Source organism: Aegilops tauschii, chromosome 7, assembly GCF_002575655.3.
Source record: "Aegilops tauschii subsp. strangulata cultivar AL8/78 chromosome 7, Aet v6.0, whole genome shotgun sequence".
Lineage (NCBI taxonomy): Eukaryota > Viridiplantae > Streptophyta > Magnoliopsida > Poales > Poaceae > Aegilops > Aegilops tauschii.
In genome coordinates, this window is record NC_053041.3 from 465158418 (window position 1) to 465178430 (window position 20013).

The 20013-nt window shown below is 43.3% G+C and overlaps 1 protein-coding gene across 1 annotated transcript; it reads right to left on the reverse strand.

Moving 5' to 3' along the window:
• Positions 1–13382: 13382 nt before the first annotated feature.
• On the reverse strand, positions 13383–18219 carry LOC109734400 (double-strand break repair protein MRE11). The gene is made up of 19 exons (XM_073506044.1): positions 18167–18219; positions 17387–17537; positions 17146–17303; positions 16928–17018; positions 16685–16804; positions 16494–16562; positions 16310–16401; positions 16114–16216; positions 15918–16025; positions 15759–15821; positions 15624–15695; positions 15400–15477; positions 15257–15319; positions 15095–15158; positions 14884–14966; positions 14611–14724; positions 14444–14527; positions 14175–14321; positions 13383–13708 (listed from the first exon to the last, which is right to left on the reverse strand). The coding sequence occupies exons 1-19, from the start codon at positions 18217–18219 to the stop codon at positions 13670–13672; spliced, it is 1752 nt and encodes a 583-aa protein (XP_073362145.1). The 3' UTR covers positions 13383–13669.
• Positions 18220–20013: the final 1794 nt, after the last annotated feature.

The following is a 20013-nucleotide window of genomic DNA, read 5'->3' on the forward strand; positions in this document are numbered from 1 at the left end:
GGGAAAGCAAGGTGCTCAGGTCAGTGGCTTACCGCTGGAGCCGGGTTAGCTTTGCAGAAGGGGTTTAAGCCTGTCCTCCCGCAGTCTGCCAAGCTCTCGTTCAGGAGGGATTTGGTCATGTCGTCAACGACGTCCTCAGGTAAGTCGTTGGGCTGTGCCGCAGAGGGTCATCCTTTCGGCCCGTGTAATCACACATTAAGCCGGGGCGGCGGCTCAAGGGAATCACCCGCCAAGAAATCCAGACCCGGACCATATCAACGCCGTTGAGGCCATTTCCCAGGAGAGCCTTAATCTTGTTGATGGTGGGGATCAGAGGTTGACGCTCGGCTTGAGATAGTTTGTCTGGCAGGGGGTGATTTGGCTCTAGACGCAGGGCACGAAAGCCGGGCAGAGGGTTCTCATCAGCCGGAGAAGTATCCTGGCAGTAGAACCGTGTCTGGTTCCAGTCCTTTGGGTGGCTTGGCGGCTCAGCATAAGGAAAGAGGCAATCTCTCCGTCGTTGAATGGAGATTCCGCCAAGTTCCAAGCTAGGCCCGTTGGCACACTCGTTCTGGCGGTTCAGATAAAACAGCTCCCTAAAGAGCAGTAGGCTGGGTTCTTCTCCAAGATATACTTCGCAGAATATTTGGAAGTTGCAAATATTTGACACGGAATTGGGTCCTATGTCTTGCGGCCGCAGATCGAAGAAGTTCAGAACGTCTCTGAAGAATTTTGAGCCGGGAGGAGCAAAGCCTTGGCTCATGTGATCAGCAAATATCACAACCTCTCCGTCTCTTGCTTGAGGTCTTTCTTTGGACGGGTTAGGGGCACGATAAGACATGACCTCCTTCTTTGGCAAGTAACCCATCTTCACGAAATCAGCTAAAGTGTCATCGGTAACATTGGATCTCATCCAGTTGCACGTGATGGGTGCCTTGGGAGCCTTGGGCGGCATTGTGAAAGATGAAAGCCTATGACAAAAGGAAAATGTCCGGTTCAACTATAAGCCAGAGGAAGTTTTACAGTTCAGTATTCAAGATGGCGGCTTATGAAGGGGCCTAATGACATATGGTTAATTGTGTCGGGTTATCTAAGCCGCTGTGGGCATCGTCAGTAATTCAAGTTGTTTAAAACTCTATCATAAATGAGCCGGAAATTTCACAGCACATGGCCTCTTTTAAGCCGGAGATGTGAGCCGCCAAAGCTAACAGATGCAATTTTGACTAAGTGTGGCACAAACAAGTTTCACAGATCGCAGTAATTATTTTGGATCAAACGATCGACTAGAAAGAAAAAATTTCTAGACCTAGAAGGCTGATACAGAGAAGTTCGTGAGCTCTAAGGAGATCTCTTTGCAAGTAAAGAGGACATGCTACTGTTGAAAATGGATGCGAAACAACTACCGCAGGAGCTCCGTACTACTTTTGGATCAAACATGACTGTAGTGGAAGAACTACAAGGAAATCGTGATGAACTGCGAAGAACAGGGAAGAACTTGGAAACCCTAATGTAGATCTGACGTTTGAGAAGGAGGAAACTTACGGCTGCAGGTTCGCTGCGGAGAGTCGCCGCCGTTCTCTGGACTGGCTCAGGTTGATGCAGCGGCCGAGGTTGAGGAAGACGAGATGCGCGGCGGCGGCGGCGGAGCTCGAGCGGCAGTACAGTAGCGAGAGGAGGAAGATGACGAAGGCTTATGGGCCGGGCCTATTTATAAGGCACGGCTGATGAATGGGCGCGAGAAACGAGGAGGCCACGACGTGATTATCTAGCCACGAAAACGCCTCGATTTTCAGGATAGCCATTAAAGATGAGATCCGTTGGGATATGACAGAATAAAAAATTGAACTTAATGGAAGATGACGTCATGGCGGGTTATCAGGAATCCAGAAGATGACGTCACGGCGGGTTATAACCTTCGCACAAATATAAGCCGGAAGTTTTTCTCTCAAAGGGATTGAAGATTGACATGAACCGGTTCAAATCAATCTGGGGCCTAATGTTGAGGATATAACCATTAGAGTCACCCGCCTAGGAGGGCCGGGTTACGTCATAATGGTCATCACGCAAAGCCCAGTACCAAACTTGAAGACGACGGGTCAATAATGGGCTTAAGACCCGGAGATGGCTTAAGGCCCATAGTGATAACCGCCGTCATGGTGAAAACTTGTAGTGTAAGGCAGGAATAGTTAAGAGTCCGAGCCGGACACTGTTATGAGCCGGCCGGGACTCTGAGAGCCGCTGGGCGTCGACCTCTCTATATAAAGGGACGACCCGGCGGCGGTTTAGGGACAGGTAAGACCAAATCGATAACCAGGCAGGACGGTTTAGCTCTTGGTCGTCGAAACCCTAATCAATACCACCTCAACTGGACGTAGGCTTTACCTTCACCGTAAGGGGCCGAACCAGTATAACCCTCGTGTTCCTTGTCCCGTTTAACCCCTTTAAGCTTCCTAGCTGCAATGGCTCCACGACTAAGTCCTTGCACGAGGACATCTGACGTGACAATTCCACGACAATGACCATAGTTTGAGGAGTTCATGTATTCACTATGTGTTAATGCTTTGTTCCGGTACTCTATAAAAAGGAGGCCTTAATATCCCTTAGTTTCCATTAGGACCCCGCTGCCACGGGAGGGTAGGACAAAAGATGTCATGCAAGTTCTTTTCCATAAGCACGTATGACTATATTCGGAATACATGCCTACATTACATTGATGAATTGGAGCTAGTTCTGTGTCACCCTATGTTATGACTGTTACATGATGAACCGCATCCGGCATAATTCTCCATCACCGATCCAATGCCTACGAGCTTTTCGCACATTGTTCTTCGCTTGTTTACTTTTCCGTTGCTACTGTTACAATCACTACAAAACCCAAAAATATTACTTTTGCTACCGTTACCGTCACTTCCATATTACTTTGCTACTAAATACTTTGCTGCAGATATTAAGTTATCCAGGTGTGGTTGAATTGACAACTCAACTGCTAATACTTGAGAATATTCTTTGGCTCCCCTTGTGTCGAATCAATAAATTTGGGTTGAATACTCTACCCTCGAAAACTGTTGCGATCCCCTATACTTGTGGGTTATCAGCCGGCAGTAGCCGACTAGGGAATTATCCCAATCCGAATCCCCACCTCCCGCTCCGTCCCATCCGGTGACCGGCAAGCAGCATAGCCATGACCGGTATGACGGAGTGCACGATGCAAGTGTTGGAGGAAGAAGCAGCTTGATGATACGTCTCCAACGTATCTATAATTTTTGATTGCTTCATGCTATATTATATTCTGTTTTGGATGATTAATGGGCTTTGTTATACACTTTTATATTATTTTTGGGACTAACCTATTAACCGGAGGCCCAGCCCAGAATTGCTGTTTTTTGCCTATTTCAGAGTTTCGTAGAAAAATAATTCAAACGGATTCCAAACGGAATGAAACCTTCGGGAACATGATTTTCGGAATGAACGTGATCCAAAAGAATTGGACCCTACGTCAGGACATCAACCAGGAAAGCACGAGGTAGGGGGCGCGCCTACCCCCTGGGCGCGCCCTCCACCCTCGTGGGGCCCACGTTGCTCCACCGACGTACTTCTTCCTCCTATATATACCTACGTACCCCCAAACCAACAGACGGATCCACGAAAACCTAATTCCACCGCCGCAACCTTCTGTACCCGTGAGATCCCATCTTGGGGCCTCTTCCGGCGTCCTGCCGGAGGGGGCATTGATCACGGAGGGCTTCTACATCAACACCATAGCCTCTCCGATGATGTGTGAGTAGTTTACCTCAGACCTTCGGGTCTATAGTTATTAGCTAGATGGCTTCTTCTCTCTTTTTGGATCTCAATACAAAGTTCTCCATGATTCTTGTGGAGATCTATTCGATGTAATCTTCTTTTGCGGTGTGTTTGTTGAGACCGATGAATTGTGGGTTTATGATCAAGTTTATCTATGAACAATATCTAAATCTTCTCTGAATTCTTTTATGTATGATTGGTTATCTTCGCAAGTCTCTTCGAATTATCAGTTTGGTTTGCCCTACTAGATTGATCTTTCTTGCAATGGGAGAAGTGCTTAGCTTTGGGTTCAATCTTGTGGTGTCCTTTCCCAGTGACAGTAGGGGCAGCAAGGCACGTATTATATTGTTGCCATTGAGGATAACAAGATGGGGTTTATATCATATTGCATGAGTTTATCCCTCTACATCATATCATCTTACTTAAAGCGTTACTCTGTTCTTTTGAACTTAATACTCTAGATGCATGCTGGATAGCGGTCGATGTGTGGAGTAATAGTAGTAGATGCAGGCAGGAGTCGGTCTACTTGTCGCGGACGTGATGCCTATATACATGATCATACCTAGATATTCTCATAATTATGCGCAATTCTATCAATTGCTCAACAGTAATTTGTTTACCCAACATAATACTTATGCTCTCGAGAGAAGCCACTAGTGAAACCTATGGCCCCGGGTCTATTTCTATCATATTAATTTCCCATCAACAAGCTATTTCTTTTGCCGTTTATTTTGCTTTCTTTACTTTGCATCTTTATCATAAAAATACCAAAAATCTTATCTTATCATATCTATCAGATCTCACTTTCGTAAGTGACTATGAAGGGATTGACAACCCCTTTATTGCGTTGGTTGCGAGGATTTTATTTGTTTGTGTAGGTGCGAGGGACTTGAGCGTGGCCTCCTACTGGATTGATACCTTGGGTCTCAAAAACTGAGGGAAATACTTACGCTACTTTACTGCATCACCCTTTCCTCTTCAAAGGAAAACCAACGCAGTGCTCAAGAGGTAGCAAGAAGGACTTCTGGCGCCATTGCCGGGGAGGCTTACGCGAAGTCAACTCAAGATTTGACTCCCAGCAAGTAGGCATTTCTGGCGCCGTTGCCGGGGAGTCTACGCAAAAGTCAACATACCAAGTACCCATCACAAACCCTTATCTCCCGCATTACATTATTTGTCATTTGCCTCTCATTTTCCTCTCCCCCACTTCACCCTTGTCGTTTTATTCGCCCTCTCTTTTCCGTTCGCCTCTTTTTCGCGTGCTTCTTGTTTGCTCGTGTGTTGGATTGCTTGCTTGTCACGATGGCTCAAAATAATACCAAATTGTGTGACTTTACTAATACCAACAACAATGATTTCCTTATTACTCCGATTGCTCCTCTTACCAATACTGAATCTTGTGAAATTAATGCTGCTTTGTTGAATCTTGTCATGAAAGATCAATTCGCCGGCCTTCCTAGTGAGGATGCCGCTGCCCATCTAAATAGCTTCGTTGATTTGTGTGATATGCAAAAGAAGAAAGATGTGGACAATGATATTGTTAAATTGAAGCTATTTCCTTTTTCGCTTAGAGATCGTGCTAAAGCTTGGTTTTCGTCTTTGCCTAAAAATAGTATTGATTCTTGGAATAAGTGCAAAGATGCTTTTATCTCTAAGTATTTTCCTCCCACTAAGATCATCTCTCTTAGAAACGATATCATGAATTTTAAGCAACTTGATCATGAACATGTTGCACAAGCTTGGGAGAGGATGAAATTAATGATACGTAATTGCCCTACACATGGTTTGAATTTGTGGATGATTATACAAAAAAATTATGCCGGATTGAATTTTTCTTCTAGAAATCTTTTAGATTCGGCCGCGGGTGGCACTTTTATGGAAATCACTTTAGGAGAATCTACTAAACTCCTAGATAATATTATGTTTAATTATTCTCAATGGCACACTGAAAGATCTACTAATAAGAAAGTGCATGCGATAGAAGAAATTAATGTTTTGAGTGGAAAGATGGATGAACTTATGAAATTATTTGCTAATAAAAGTGTTTCTTCTGATCCTAATGATATACCTTTATCTACTTTTATTGAGAATAATAATGAATCTATGGATGTGAATTTTGTTGGTAGGAATAATTTTGGTAACAACGCGTATAGAGGAAACTTTAATCCTAGGCCGTATCCTAGTAATTCCTCTAATAATTATGGTAATTCCTACAACAATTCTTATGGAAATTTTAATAAGATGCCCTCTGAATTTGAGACTAGTGTTAAGGAGTTTATGAATTCGCAAAAGAATTTCAATGCTTTGCTTGAAAAAAATTCCTTAAAGTTGACGAATTAGCTAGGAACGTTGATAGAATTTCTCTTGATGTTGATTCTTTGAAACTTAGATCTATTCCACCTAAGCATGATATCAATGAGTCTCTCAAGGCCATGAGAATTTCCATTGATGAGTGCAAAGAAAGAACCGCTAGGATGTGTGCTAAGAAAGATTGTTTTGTGAAAGCGTGTTCTTCTAGTTTCTATGAAAATAAAGAGGAAGATCTAAAAGTTATTGATGTGTCCTCTATTAAATCTTTGTTTTGCAATATGAATCTTGATAACGATGAGACTGAATATGATCCACCTTTACCTAGAAGGCGTTCCAAGAATTCTGAGTTTTTAGATCTTGATGCAAAATTTGGTAAAAGTGGGATTGAAGAGATCAAAACTCTAGATATTAATGAACCCATTATTTTGGATTTCAAGGATTTTAATTATGATAATTGCTCTTTGATAGATTGTATTTCCTTGTTGCAATCCGTGCTAAATTCTCCACATGGTTATAGTCAAAATAAAGCCTTTACCAAACATATCGTTGATGCTTTGATGCAATCTTGTGAAGAAAAACTTGAGTTGGAAGTTTCTATCCCTAGAAAACTTTATGATCAGTGGGAACCTACTATTAAAATTAAAATTAAAAATCATGAATGCTATGCTTTGTGTGATTTGGGTGCTAGTGTTTCCACGATTCCAAAACTTTGTGTGATTTTCTAGGTTTCCGTGATTTTGATGATTGCTCTTTAAACTTGCACCTTGCGGATTCCACCATTAAGAAACCTATGGGAAGAATTAATGATGTTCTTATTGTTGCAAATAGGAATTATGTGCCCGTAGATTTTATTGTTCTTGATATAGATTGCAATCCTTCATGTCCTATTATTCTTGGTAGACCTTTCCTTAGAACGATTGGTGCAATTATTGATATGAAGGAAGGGAATATTAGATTCCAATTTTCGTTAAGGAAAGGCATGGAACACTTCACTAGAAAGAAAATAAAATTACCTTATGAATCTATTATGAGAGCCACTTATGGATTGCCTACCAAAGATGGCAATACCTAGATCTATCCTTGCTATTATGCCTAGCTAGAGGCGTTAAACAATAGCGCTTGTTGGGAGGCAACCCAATTTTATTTTTAGTTTTTTGCTTTTTGATTCTGTTTAGGAATAAATCTTTGATCTAGCCTCTGGTTAGATTTGTCTTTGTGTTTTAATTAGTGTTTGTGCCAAGTAAAACCTATAGGATCTTCTTGGATGATAGTTATTTGATCTTGCTGAAAATTCCAGAAACTTTCTGTTCACGAAAACAATTGTTTAAAATCACCAGAACGTGATAAAATACTGATTCCAATTGCAGTAGATCAATAAACAAATTATCTAGGTCTTCCTATTTTGGTAGATTTTTCTGATTTCCAGAAGTTTGCGTTAGTTACAGATTACTATAGACTGTTCTGTTTTTGACAGATTCTGTTTTTCATGTGTTGTTTGCTTATTTTGGTGAATCTATGGCTAGTAAAATAGTTTATAAACCATAGAAAAGTTGGAATACAGTAGGTTTAACACCAATATAAATAAAGAATGAGTTCATTACAGTACCTTGAAGTGGTGTTTTGTTTTCTTTCGCTAACGGAGCTCACGAGATTTTCTGCTAAGTTTTGTGTTGCGAAGTTTTCAAGTTTTGGGTAAAACATTTGATGGATTATGGAACAAGGAATGGCAAGAGCCTAAGCTTGGGGATGCCCATGGCACCCCAAGATAATCTAAGGACACCAAACATCCAAAGCTTGGGGATGCCCCGGAAGGCATCTCCTCTTTTGTCTACTTCTATCGGTAACTTTACTTGGAGCTATATTTTTATTCACCACATGATATGTGTTTTGCTTGGAGCGTCTTGTATGATTTGAGTCTTTGCTTTTTAGTTTACCACAATCATCTTTGCTGTACACACCTTTTGAGAGAGACATACATGATTCGAAATTTATTAGAATACTCTATGCGCTTCACTTATATCTTTTGAGCTATATAGTTTTTGCTCTAGTGCTTCACTTATATCTTTTAGAGCACGGAGGTGGATTTGTTTTATAGAAATTATTATTCTCTCATGCTTCACTTATATTATTTTGAGAGTCTTAAACAGCATGGTAATTTGGTTAAATTGGGAAATTAATCCTAATATGCTAAGTATTCGAGACTAAAAAAAACTTTCTTATGAGTGTGCTGAATACTAAGAGAAGTTTGATGATTGATGATTGTTTTGAGATATGGAGGTAGTGATATTAAAGTTGTGCTAGTTGAGTAGTTGTGAAATTGAGAAATACTTGTGTTGAAGCTTGCAAGTCCCATAGCATGCACGTATGGTAAACGTTATGTAACAAATTTGAAACATGAGGTGTTCTTTGATTGTCTTCCTTATGAGTGGCGGTCGGGGACGAGCGATGGTCTTTTCCTACCAATCTATCCCCCTAGGAGCATGCGTGTAGTGCTTGGTTTTTGATGACTTGTAGATTTTTACAATAAGTATATGAGTTCTTTATGACTAATGTTGAGTCCACGGATTATACACACTCTTACCCTTCCATCATTGCTAGCCTCTTCGGTACCGTGCATTGCCCTTTCTCACATTGAGAGTTGGTGCAAACTTCGCCAGTGCATCCAAACCCCGTGATATGATACGCTCTTTCACACATAAACCTCCTTATATCTTCCTCAAAACAGCCACCATATCTACCTATTATGGCATTTCCATAGCCATTCCGAGATATATTGCCATGCAACTTTCCACCGTTCCGTTTATCATGACACGTTCATCATTGTCATATTGCTTTGCATTATCATGTAGTTGATATCGTATTTGTGGCAAAGCCATCGTTCATAATTTTTCATACATGACACTCTTGATTCATTGCTATCCTGGTATACCGCCGGAGGCATTCATATAGAGTCATACTTTGTTCTAGTATCGAGTTGTAATCATTGAGTTGTAAATAAATAGAAGTGTGATGATCATCATTCATAGAGTATTGTCCCAAAAAAAGAGAAAGGCCAAATAAAAAAAGGAAGGCCCAAAAAAGAAAATAAAAAGGGACAATGCTACTATCCTTTTTTTCTCCACACTTGTGCTTCAAAGTAGCACCATGATTTTCATGATAGAGAGTCTCTTGTTTTGTCACTTTCATATACTAGTGGGAATTTTTCATTATAGAACTTGGCTTGTATATTCCAACAATGGGCTTCCTCAAATGCCCTAGGTCTTCGTGAGCAAGCAAGTTGGATGCACACCACTTAGTTTCTTTTGTTGAGCTTTCATGCATTTATAGCTCTAGTGCATCCGTTGCAAGGCAATCCCTACTCCTTGCATTAACATCAATCGATGGGCATCTCCATAGCCCGTTGATTAGCCCCGTTGATGTGAGACTTTCTCCTTTTTTGTCTTCTCCACATAACCCCCATCATTATATTCTATTCCACCCATAGTGCTATATCCATGGCTCACGCTCATGTATTGCCTGAAGGTTGAAAAAGTTTGAGATTACTAAAGTATGAAACAATTGCTTGGCTTGTCATCGGGGTTGTGCATGATGAGAGCATTCTTGTGTGACGAAAATGGAGCATGACTAAACTATATGATTTTGTAGGGATGAACTTTCTTTGGCCATGTTATTTTGAGAAGACATAATTGCTTAGTTAGTATGCTAGAAGTATTATTGCTTTTATGTCAATATTAAACTTTTATCTTGAATCTTTCAGATATGAATATTCATACCACAATTAAGAGGGTTACATTAAAAAAATTATACTAAGTAGCATTCCGCATCAAAAATTCTGTTTTTATCATTTACCTACTCGAGGACGAGCAGGAATTAAGCTTGGGGATGCTTGATACGTCTCCAATGTATCTATAATTTTTTATTGCTTCATGCTATATTATACTCTGTTTTGGATGATTAATGGGCTTTGTTATACACTTTTATATTATTTTTTGGACTAACCTATTAACCGGAGGTCCAGCCCAGAATTGTTGTTTTTTGCCTATTTCAGAGTTTCGTAGAAAAAGAATATCAAACGGAGTCCAAACGGAATGAAACCTTCGGGAACGTGATTTTCGGAACGAACGTGATCCAGAGGACTTGGACCCTACGTCAAGACATCAACCAGGAAGGCATGAGGTAGGGGGGCGCGCCTACCCCCTTGGCGCGCCCTCCACACTTGTGGGGCCCACGTTGCTCCACCGACGTACTTCTTCCTCCTATATATACCTATGTACCCCCAAACCAACAGACGGATCCACGAAAACCTAATTCCACCGCCGCAACCTTCTGTACCCGTGAGATCCCATCTTGGGGCCTTTTCCGGCGTCCTGCCGGAGGGGGCATTGATCACGGAGGGCTTCTACATCAACACCATAGCCTCTCCGATGATGTGTGACTAGTTTACCTCAGACCTTCGGGTCCATAGTTATTAGCTAGATGGCTTCTTCTCTCTTTTTGGATCTCAATACAAAGTTCTCCACGATTCTCGTGGAGATCTATTCGATGTAATCTTCTTTTGCGGTGTGTTTGTTGAGACCGATGGATTGTGGGTTTATGATCAAGATTATCTATGAACAATATTTGAATCTTCTCTGAATTCTTTTATGTATGATTGGTTATCTTCGCAAGTCTCTTTGAATTATCAGTTTGGTTTGGCCTACTAGATTGATCTTTCTTGCAATGGGAGAAGTGCTTAGCTTTGGGTTCAATCTTGCGGTGTCCTTTTCCAGTGACAGTAGGGGCAGCAAGGCACGTATTGTATTGTTGCCATCGAGGATAACAAGATGGGGTTTATATCATATTGCATGAGTTTATCCCTCTACATCATGTCATGTTACTTAAAGCGTTACTCTGTTCTTTTGAACTTAATACTCTAGATGCATGCTGGATAGCGGTCGATGTGTGGAGTAATAGTAGTAGATGCAGGCAGGACTCGGTCTACTTGTCGCGGACGTGATGCCTATATACATGATCATACCTAGATATTCTCGTAATTATGCTCTATTCTATCAATTGCTCAACAGTAATTTGTTTACCCAACGTAATACTTATGCTCTCGAGAGAAGCCACTAGTGAAACCTATGGCCCCGGGTCTATTTTCTATCATATTAATTTCCCATCAACAAGCTATTTCTTTTGCCGCTTATTTCTCTTTCTTTACTTTGCATCTTTATCATAAAAATACCAAAAATATTATCTTATCATATCTATCAGATCTCACTTTCGTAAGTCACCGTGAAGGGATTGACAACCCCTTTATTGCGTTGGTTGCGAGGATTTTATTTGTTTGTGTAGGTGCGAGGGACTTGAGCGTGGCCTCCTACTGGATTGATACATTGGTTCTCAAAAACTGAGGGAAATACTTACGCTACTTTACTGCATCACCCTTTCCTCTTCAAGGGAAAACCAACGCAGTGCTCAAGAGGTAGCACTTGACGCCGTTGGCCGCCGAGGCAACAACCCGCCGGTGGATCGCCGGCCATCCGACCAGATCCCCGGCAGCTCGCCCGGCCCATCGTGCCACTGGACAGGGAGGCCCACCTCGGGGCCGCCGCCCTAGATCCCAGGCCCTCCACCCTAGATCGGGAGGAGCAGCGCCAACACCGCCACCACAGCCGCCGATAGGACGCCGGCCAGCCGCCACACCGCCGAAGTCTAGATCTGGGCCGTCATGAACCAGATCGGCGCCGCCGCAGCCCAGATCGGGATCACACCCTCGAGCCAGGGAGCCCCGCGTCACCCTTTGACCCGCGAGAGGGAGGAGATGCCCTTAATATATTTCCATCTCCTTTTTCCTGATCTTATTATGTTTCTATCTATCTGTCGTCTTTGATATACTTGTACACAAAGTTGCCTCCATTTGCCATCTTGCGGACGAAGGGCATCTCCAATACCTCCCCGTAAACCGAACAACGCATCCGTCCGCGGACACTGATGCGGAAGCCGACCATCCAAAGCTATCCGTATACATTCTAAATCGGGTTTCAACTAACCGGGCAAATTTCGTCAAACGCGACCGAATTCATCAAAGTTCGGATAGAAAAATAACCTAAATCATCCATAGCATGCACAAAAGTCTAGTACAACAATAGTTTAAATTCAACGATAATTAGTTCAATTCAACAAGATTAACCAAATGTTGAACAAGTTTTTATCGGATGGATCATGTTGTCCCACACATACTGCCCCTTGAGCTTCATCCAACAATGTTTGTCTGTGAGTGAATGAATTGTCATCTCACATGTGATAAATCATGGCAGCGCGTACATGCTACACAACGTGTAGAACAACATGGAGTGAATGAATGAATCAATCAACAAGTTCAACATGAAGAAACAAAGCTTATGATCTCAATGGTGGCCGCGCGCACCGATGACATAGTACAGGCGAGCGGGCACTTGGGTTGTGGCTGGGGACGTCCGACAACGCTTGGGTGGCGGCCAGAGAGGTACAACGGCAGCGTGGGAGCAGAAGGGCGCAGATACAAAGCAAGAGGGAGCAAGGATGAAGTGGAAGAAATGGGACCAAGAGGGGAATTTGATTGGGCCGGAGGTGTTGGAGTCCGGCGTGGTGGCGGTCCGGACTCCCGCAAAGCCCCCCGTTTCCATATGATAGGCCATCCGGATTCCCGCAAAGCCCACCTCGACGACCATCTTTCATATGCGGGAACGCTCCTTCGCACGTGAGCGTTGGAACGAGCGATTTCCTTCCACGCGTTGTCGGTAGCCAGGGACAGAAAGGCCCACCCAAGGCTGCGTTTCAGATCTGAGGAAAAGCCTACATCACGGGATCCTTCCTTACTCTCTCTCCCTCCCGAACTTAATCTCACCACCGCCCCCTGATTCAACGGGTGGGGCCCGGGTGGGGCTTAGTTTCCCTCAAACATCTCTCCCCTGATTTGCTAAAAAGGGAAAGTTCGGCCTGTCCGAAATTGATCGTTGTAGCGCGCGCGAGATAGCAACGCTCTTTCACATGATAGGCCATCCCCATGCCCAAGTGGACCCGCATCAAAATTGGTAAGATCATTTATGACTTAGTTTGGAGCTGTGGCGATAGAAAATCCTAGACTTACGGACAACATGCTAATCTCCCACCACTTTCTCATTTCAACTGTGGGGCCATCTGATTTCCAATCAACAGTTTTCATGTCAGCCTATAGGTTCTAGTCCGTGAGTCTGAGTCCGTAAGTGTAGCAAGGCTCAGTGATGATAGTGAGACAGCCAGAGACGGACACTCGTTTGTGAATAGGAAAATGGTCAAATTTTGATCATTTCAAGTTCGGGCCTCAATGGAGGCCGAGCTCCATTGAGCATTTTCGATCCGTTGACTTAATAAATTATAAAGGATCCGTTAGAGATACTATTGGTCGGCATCAAACCGGAATGGTTTTCAGACAAGAGTAGCGCGAGGCACGCACATAATGCATGCATTCTTCATCGATCTAGGAAGGATCTAACCAAACATTTGAATTTCCGAAGCGAACTGCAGCCTCGAGCGAGGTGGATTCGTGTCCCCTTGGAGCCACCCGTTGATCTCGTTCTCACCGGTTCCTCCTTACCGCGCCATACCTCCCAGCAACCTGCAACGCATGACGACAGGCCACCAAATCAACTGACCGCCAAGTTAACTAACCCTGAAGGAAAATAACCTGAGCATGCACATGAGATCGCACACAGAGGTCGGAGAGGAAGGGCATAGCTCACGATCGCACGCACATGAGGCGAAGGCCGTCCTTTCTTGGTCCCGCGGTCGTCCAATTCCTCCTTCACCGCAGGCGCCGGGATACGGCTGAACGAAGCCAGGTCCGTCTTCCTCCCCCGGGCCGAGGAAGAGGGAGAAGACGCAGAGCCCCCAGCCGTAGCAGGAAAAGGGGCCGGCCGCTTCCGCGGCCTTGCCATCTTCTCATGATGGCACTCTCCATCCTTGCGCACGGAAGAACAGAAGCAGCCCGTCAGCTGAGCTCAACATGCCATCTTGGCGGGAGCAGCGCTGGAATTCTATTGCTTGGCCGCCATGGATAGAATGGAAGAAGAAGGGAGACGTACCGATGTTTCAATGAGCTCATTCGAGTCGTCGCGGATATCTTGGTCCGGATCCGGGGAGCATTTCAGCTCCTCAAATGCGCTGAGCGCCGTGCTGGTTGGGAGGCTCTGGGCGCTTGGGGCCGTTTGGGTTCTTCCCTTCTCTCGTGCCTGCATGTACATTAAGAGGACAAGAATGACACTGTGAAAAATGCCACAATGCCACGACCATTTTCTCTATTTTCTTGTCAGATTAAACCGTATCAAGTATTAACTGACAATGGGAACCACACCTGCATGAACTGATCCAAATCATGTACTGCCATTGCATCTCCATCTTCGATGTCGGTGTCTACCTTGCTGGCAGTCAACATGTTCTGCGAATTTCAAGCAGAGAAATTTCTTTTCAGTTGAGAGTCTATTGGTAGTAGAGTCTGAATATATTGGTAGTTTCGCTTACTATTGCCTCTTCGGTGTTCTTCTGCAGGCAAGAGTGAAATGCCATATTGTCATCCTTGTTGACGAAAACATGCAGGGCAGTGTCCAGGTCATCTAGCCGAAGAACCTGCATATTCTGTAAGAAAATACTAATGTGGCAATATATTTTCATACCGTATATACATTTATTGTTGTAGATATTTTATTATATTTTTCTACAGACTTGATCAAGTATAGAAAAAATTGACTTGGAGCAAAGGTAGAACTTCAGTTCAACTAATTTGTAATGAAGTACCAGGTTAATTTCTGCAACCAGAGCTTCGACCGTGTGTTGATTAAGCTCATTTGGGTAGAGTTCTCTGGAACCGCCAGCGTTATCTGCAAGATTGCAAGTTGCATTTCTCAGATAAAGTCCCAGGTTTGCTTTTGTACTTCACTGAACTTTATTGTAAATATGTCACTTTTCCTTATCATTACAAATTGATTGAAGTTCTAGTTTTGCTGACCTTGCATGTTTTGGCGCCTTTTTGCTGACCTTGAGAAAACAATAATGTCTTGTGGGTTGGCAACCTACAGCGAAAAGTTTGTAAACAAATAAACTATCCAAGTAGTACTACTACTAACAAGGGGGGTCATATCATGAAGTTCCCTCATAGTCCTTGAGATACCTTCCCAACATACTTCTGACCAAACCGCTGTGGGTGTATTGTTAAGAACCCAGTGTAGTCCACCTGTAGGACAAGGGTTTAGGATAACTGGAGAGATAACTGGACATAGCTATCAGAATTCAGAAGTGACCTGATTTCCTTACCTTTATCCTAACAAGTGGAAGTTTGGGCTCTGATCCACTGCCTGCTGTTGTATCATTCTTCTCAATAAGATTGGCCACCTAAAGCAGCTCAGTCAGTAGCCGGTACGAGTAATTAGAGAGTACAAGTTATGAACAATCACAGCTCAGTCGACCAATGTTTGGCCATGTTTCCGACAAAGAAATGGACAAAGTCTGCAGGCCAGCTTATGGAGTTGAAGACCTACTACTTTATCCAAATGTGCGTCCACAGATGCTTCGTCATTGGCGTCGACGTCTGCTTGGTCTTCTAACACAACCTGAATTGCATTCTCATGATGAGATTGTCACTGAACTAAACATGAAAACAAGGATTGGCTTACCTCGGCATATTCAAAAGGTCTAACAGTCTTCAGAGGTATATTAGTTGGCCTGTATTTCATTCCCTATGGAATAGAACATAGGAAATGGTGATGGTTAATACAGCAGGTTGCAGAAGCTTTTACTTTTATTGAATCCGTGATTTTTCAAAACATATTTACGTTTATTTCCAACAAAAGAACATGCTTTTGTTTTGCTTCAGCACTGTTCAGCGATGTGGCAATTGAAGATCCTGGCTGCGTGATGTGGAAACCCATTCCAGGAACCTCCTATAAGTAGTTTATTAGAAGTAGTTAAATGAATAACGATTGACAGAACCCGTAAAAGAAAAACGATTGACAGAATGAAGAACATTACCTTGGGATCAACAAGGCATTCATGCTCATGGCCCCATATCACTAAATCCAGAAAGCTTGGTAACAGACGTTCGTTGATGCCGTTGTCGGGACTTCCCTTCATCCTGACAGTAGTACATAATAGCAAGAGTTCAAAACCCGGTTTAATAAACAACTGTCGTCGAGATCGACCGATCGGTTCAGTCACTTTTGCGTACCTGTTCTGATGAAGAACCAGAATGTTGAACCAGTCAGACAGTGACACATCCTCTGTACTCTCATGTTTCATCCAACCTATTGCACCTGGTGTCTGAATAAGAGCATAAGATGCAATATATCAGCATCAACAAGTTAACCAACCACCCCAGCTGCGACAGTCGACCATTTTACACTGAAATATACCTGAAACATTCTGCTCAATCTTGCATCCCTAACGTTCCCCAAGCCATATAATGCGACAGAAGTTGCACCCTGAAGTAGCACAAGTGCCGGAGCCAGTTAGCAACATGTACTTGGCATTTTACAGACTGCAGAATGCACAGTCGGTTGTAATAACATCTTGTATTATGGGACAGAGGGAGTAGCAAATTGACCTTTTTGATAAGTATAGGATGAATTGACATGTGACCGACGCCAGAACTGCCAAGATCCATCTTTCCAAAGTAATTCACGAAACCGGTGGCGGCAAGGACATCGATGGCTGACATATTATCCTGTGGTAGGCACGTGATGGAGAAAAAAAACGAAAGGTTAAATAAAATGAATTTATAAATTTAACCAATACATATCCTGAGCAGATAAAAATCCCATATGTAACTCTGGATATGCATACATACCACTCCTGTAGGATCATCATGGTCGCCATGGATGGTGAACACAGGCAAGCCGACGTTGATGTTCTGGTCCTCAAAATTCGGTCGACCAAACCTGAAGCATGCATGCATGCAAACTTGGAATCAATGAGAGAAAGAATATACACTGTCCAGAGTTCAGCCGTCGATTAGCTAGGCGACTGGGTAGCTGCTAGCTGATTGGTGCAAGTAGGAGTACGTACAAGTTCTGCAGGCTGGCTGCATGATCACTGACCACCTGGAACTGCACCGGCCGGTCGTGGAGGCAGCGCCGCCTCAGGATCTCGATCGTCTTCACCAGCGTCGAGCGTGACGGCTTGTTCTCGTGGAACAGATTGCCACCGAGAAGCAGGAAATCCACCTGCCAATTAATCATCGTCAACATGCTTATGTATGTAGACATGCAAGGACAAGAAGATCAATCAGTTATTAGTAGTGGTTGACATTGTGTTTCTCTGCCAGTGAGAAGATCTCCTCGAAGGTGTCGAATGAGTCGGATCGGCGTAGCTCGTCCTTCTCCAGGTAGCCGAGGTGGCAATCGGTCGCCACCAATATCCGCAGCGTGCTGCTTCCTCCAGCCTCTCCTGCTGCCTTCCTGAAGAAGAACACCCATGCATGCAACAGCTAACAGCGTTTTAGTAGGTTGCAGGTGGAATTTTTGCGGAAATATACAGCAGGCGTACAGCTGCCAACGCATATGCATTTAGGGTCTGTTTGGGAAGAAAATGGTGTTTCCTAGTCAAAATAGTTTTTTCTTTTGTCAAATTTAACTTTATAAACTTTGACCAACCTTATAGAAACATTTATATTGTCAACATCTACAATATCAAATCAATATTAGTAGATTCAGCCTGAAATATACTTTCATATGATATTACTATATCCAGCGTGTTGTGAATGCTCATAAAGTTTCAATAAACATGGTCAAAATTTACAAGGTTATTTTCCTTCATATATATTTGGTATTAGTATTGTACATGTTATTTTTTCTATAAGCTTGGTCAAACATTAAAAAGTTGGACGCCGATAAGTGCCACACGTGTGGGCATTAGGGGGGTTGTCCACACATTTTGTGTGGTGTATAAAAGAAACAGCCCACACACCCACGTGTGGGCAAAAAAAGTAATGCCCACACACCTCTTTTTTTCCTCCCGATCCCTCTCACACGTGTGCATGTGGGCGAAATAGATAACGCCCACACGCCCCGTACGTCAGGCCTCGTACCTCGTGGTCCCGCACGCCCGTGTGACAATCACCGCGGGTCCCGCAGTTGCCATGGTCCAGACCCTCGTCCATGTTCGTTTAACTGTAGTTGCCATGTCGCTGAACTTCGGTTGCCATGTCGGACAACTACAGTTGCCATGGTTGCTCAACTGCAGTTGCCATGTATGGTCTGATCTACTGCAGTTGCCACGATTTCAAAACTTTAGGAGTTGCCACCCACTAAACACTAGGCAGTTGTCATGTAGCACTACAAAAAGGCATGGCAAAAAAACATGTTCGGGTAAAAGAGAGAGTTGCCATGTGCTCACAAGCACGCTAGGGCAGTTGCCATGTAAAAGAAAGAGTTGTCATCTGCTTACGTGCACGCTACGGCAGTTGCCATGTACCATGCAAAAACACATGGCAACTCGGGTAAAAAGAGTAGCCATCTGCTTACAAGCAAAGCTAGGGCAGTTGCCATGTACCTGCAGAAACACATGGCAAACTGCCAGCTTTGGGTGTGGGCTAGGAGACGGGCGTGTGGGCGAAGTGATAAACACCCACACACCAGCCCCCTCTGCGTGCGTGTGTGTGGGCGAATTGCTAAACGCCCACACACCAGCCCCCCGTGTGGTGAAAAAAGGACGTGTGGGTGACCGGATGAATGCCCACACACCAGCTTAGTCCTACGTAGCACACAAAAACTGCTAGAACGCGCCAAGATTCGTGCAGAATTGGTTGGACGAGAATCCATGCGTGTGCGCGAGTTGCCAGACGCCCACACATGTGGGCGTTAGACTTTTCGAAAAAGTTTGACTTATGACAAATCTAATATTCCTATAGTTCAAACATGCCCTTAAAATGAATACTAGCATCTTTATATTTGGCGAGAAAAAGATGGGACAACAAAGGAAACTCCTTTTAGCTACTGGTTGCCTCGCAAAGTTTCATAAAATGGAAGTTTTTCTAGGATTTCTGCCTTAGAAAAAATAAATAATGATTTTAGACCCATGGAGAAACAATCCACGAACCCGAGGCTTATCTGATGTCAAATTAAGCTTTATCAATTGAGTCCGAAGAAAACTTCAATGACTGATATTCGCAATCCAAAGAAAAACAATCATATAAACCAACAAGCATATAAAATTAAATGAAGATAAATGACGGGCAACAAATTTTAAATGAAAAATTGTTGCTACCACAGGCACAGAACAACGATCTCATTATATCGAAACAAGTGTTTAAAACTAAAAGGATGTACAATGATTCATCAACTCATGTTGAGACGATCTCACTATATCGAGATAAGAGGTGCTTGCACGATGGTTAAAGAAACAAAAACCTAATCCGACCTCGAGCTTTAAAAAATCGGATTGTACACAATACTAATGTTCTATCATCCTCTTCCATCGACACCATTGAAATGGATAAAATGGCATAGTACCACCAGGTGACACCAGTGAAAACTGTTAAAATGCGAATCGAAGCTAGCCAACGGATGGTAAGGGCGTGTCGATATGTTCCTTCTGACAAGAGTTTGAGAATCCACGCATGGTGTCATTTCTTTATCATTTGGAATTTATTTTTATTATAGGGATAATTAAATTTTATCAATGCTATAATTGTAGCTTATAATTTAGGACAGTAAATTTTGCAACTTCCCATCCCTCTTACGTCTTGATCCCCCTGGGCCATCCAATTTCGTGATTCGGTCGTTCTTGGCTGTTGGATCACCTCCGAATGATGTCGTAAGCGCAGCTATTCCGGTAGAAAAATCGCATGCTGCTCGTTGATTCGGGTTACGGGTCCACAAAGATTCGGTAGCCTACAATTGGTACCCATCCACCTCGCGACAATTCGCTCGTCAA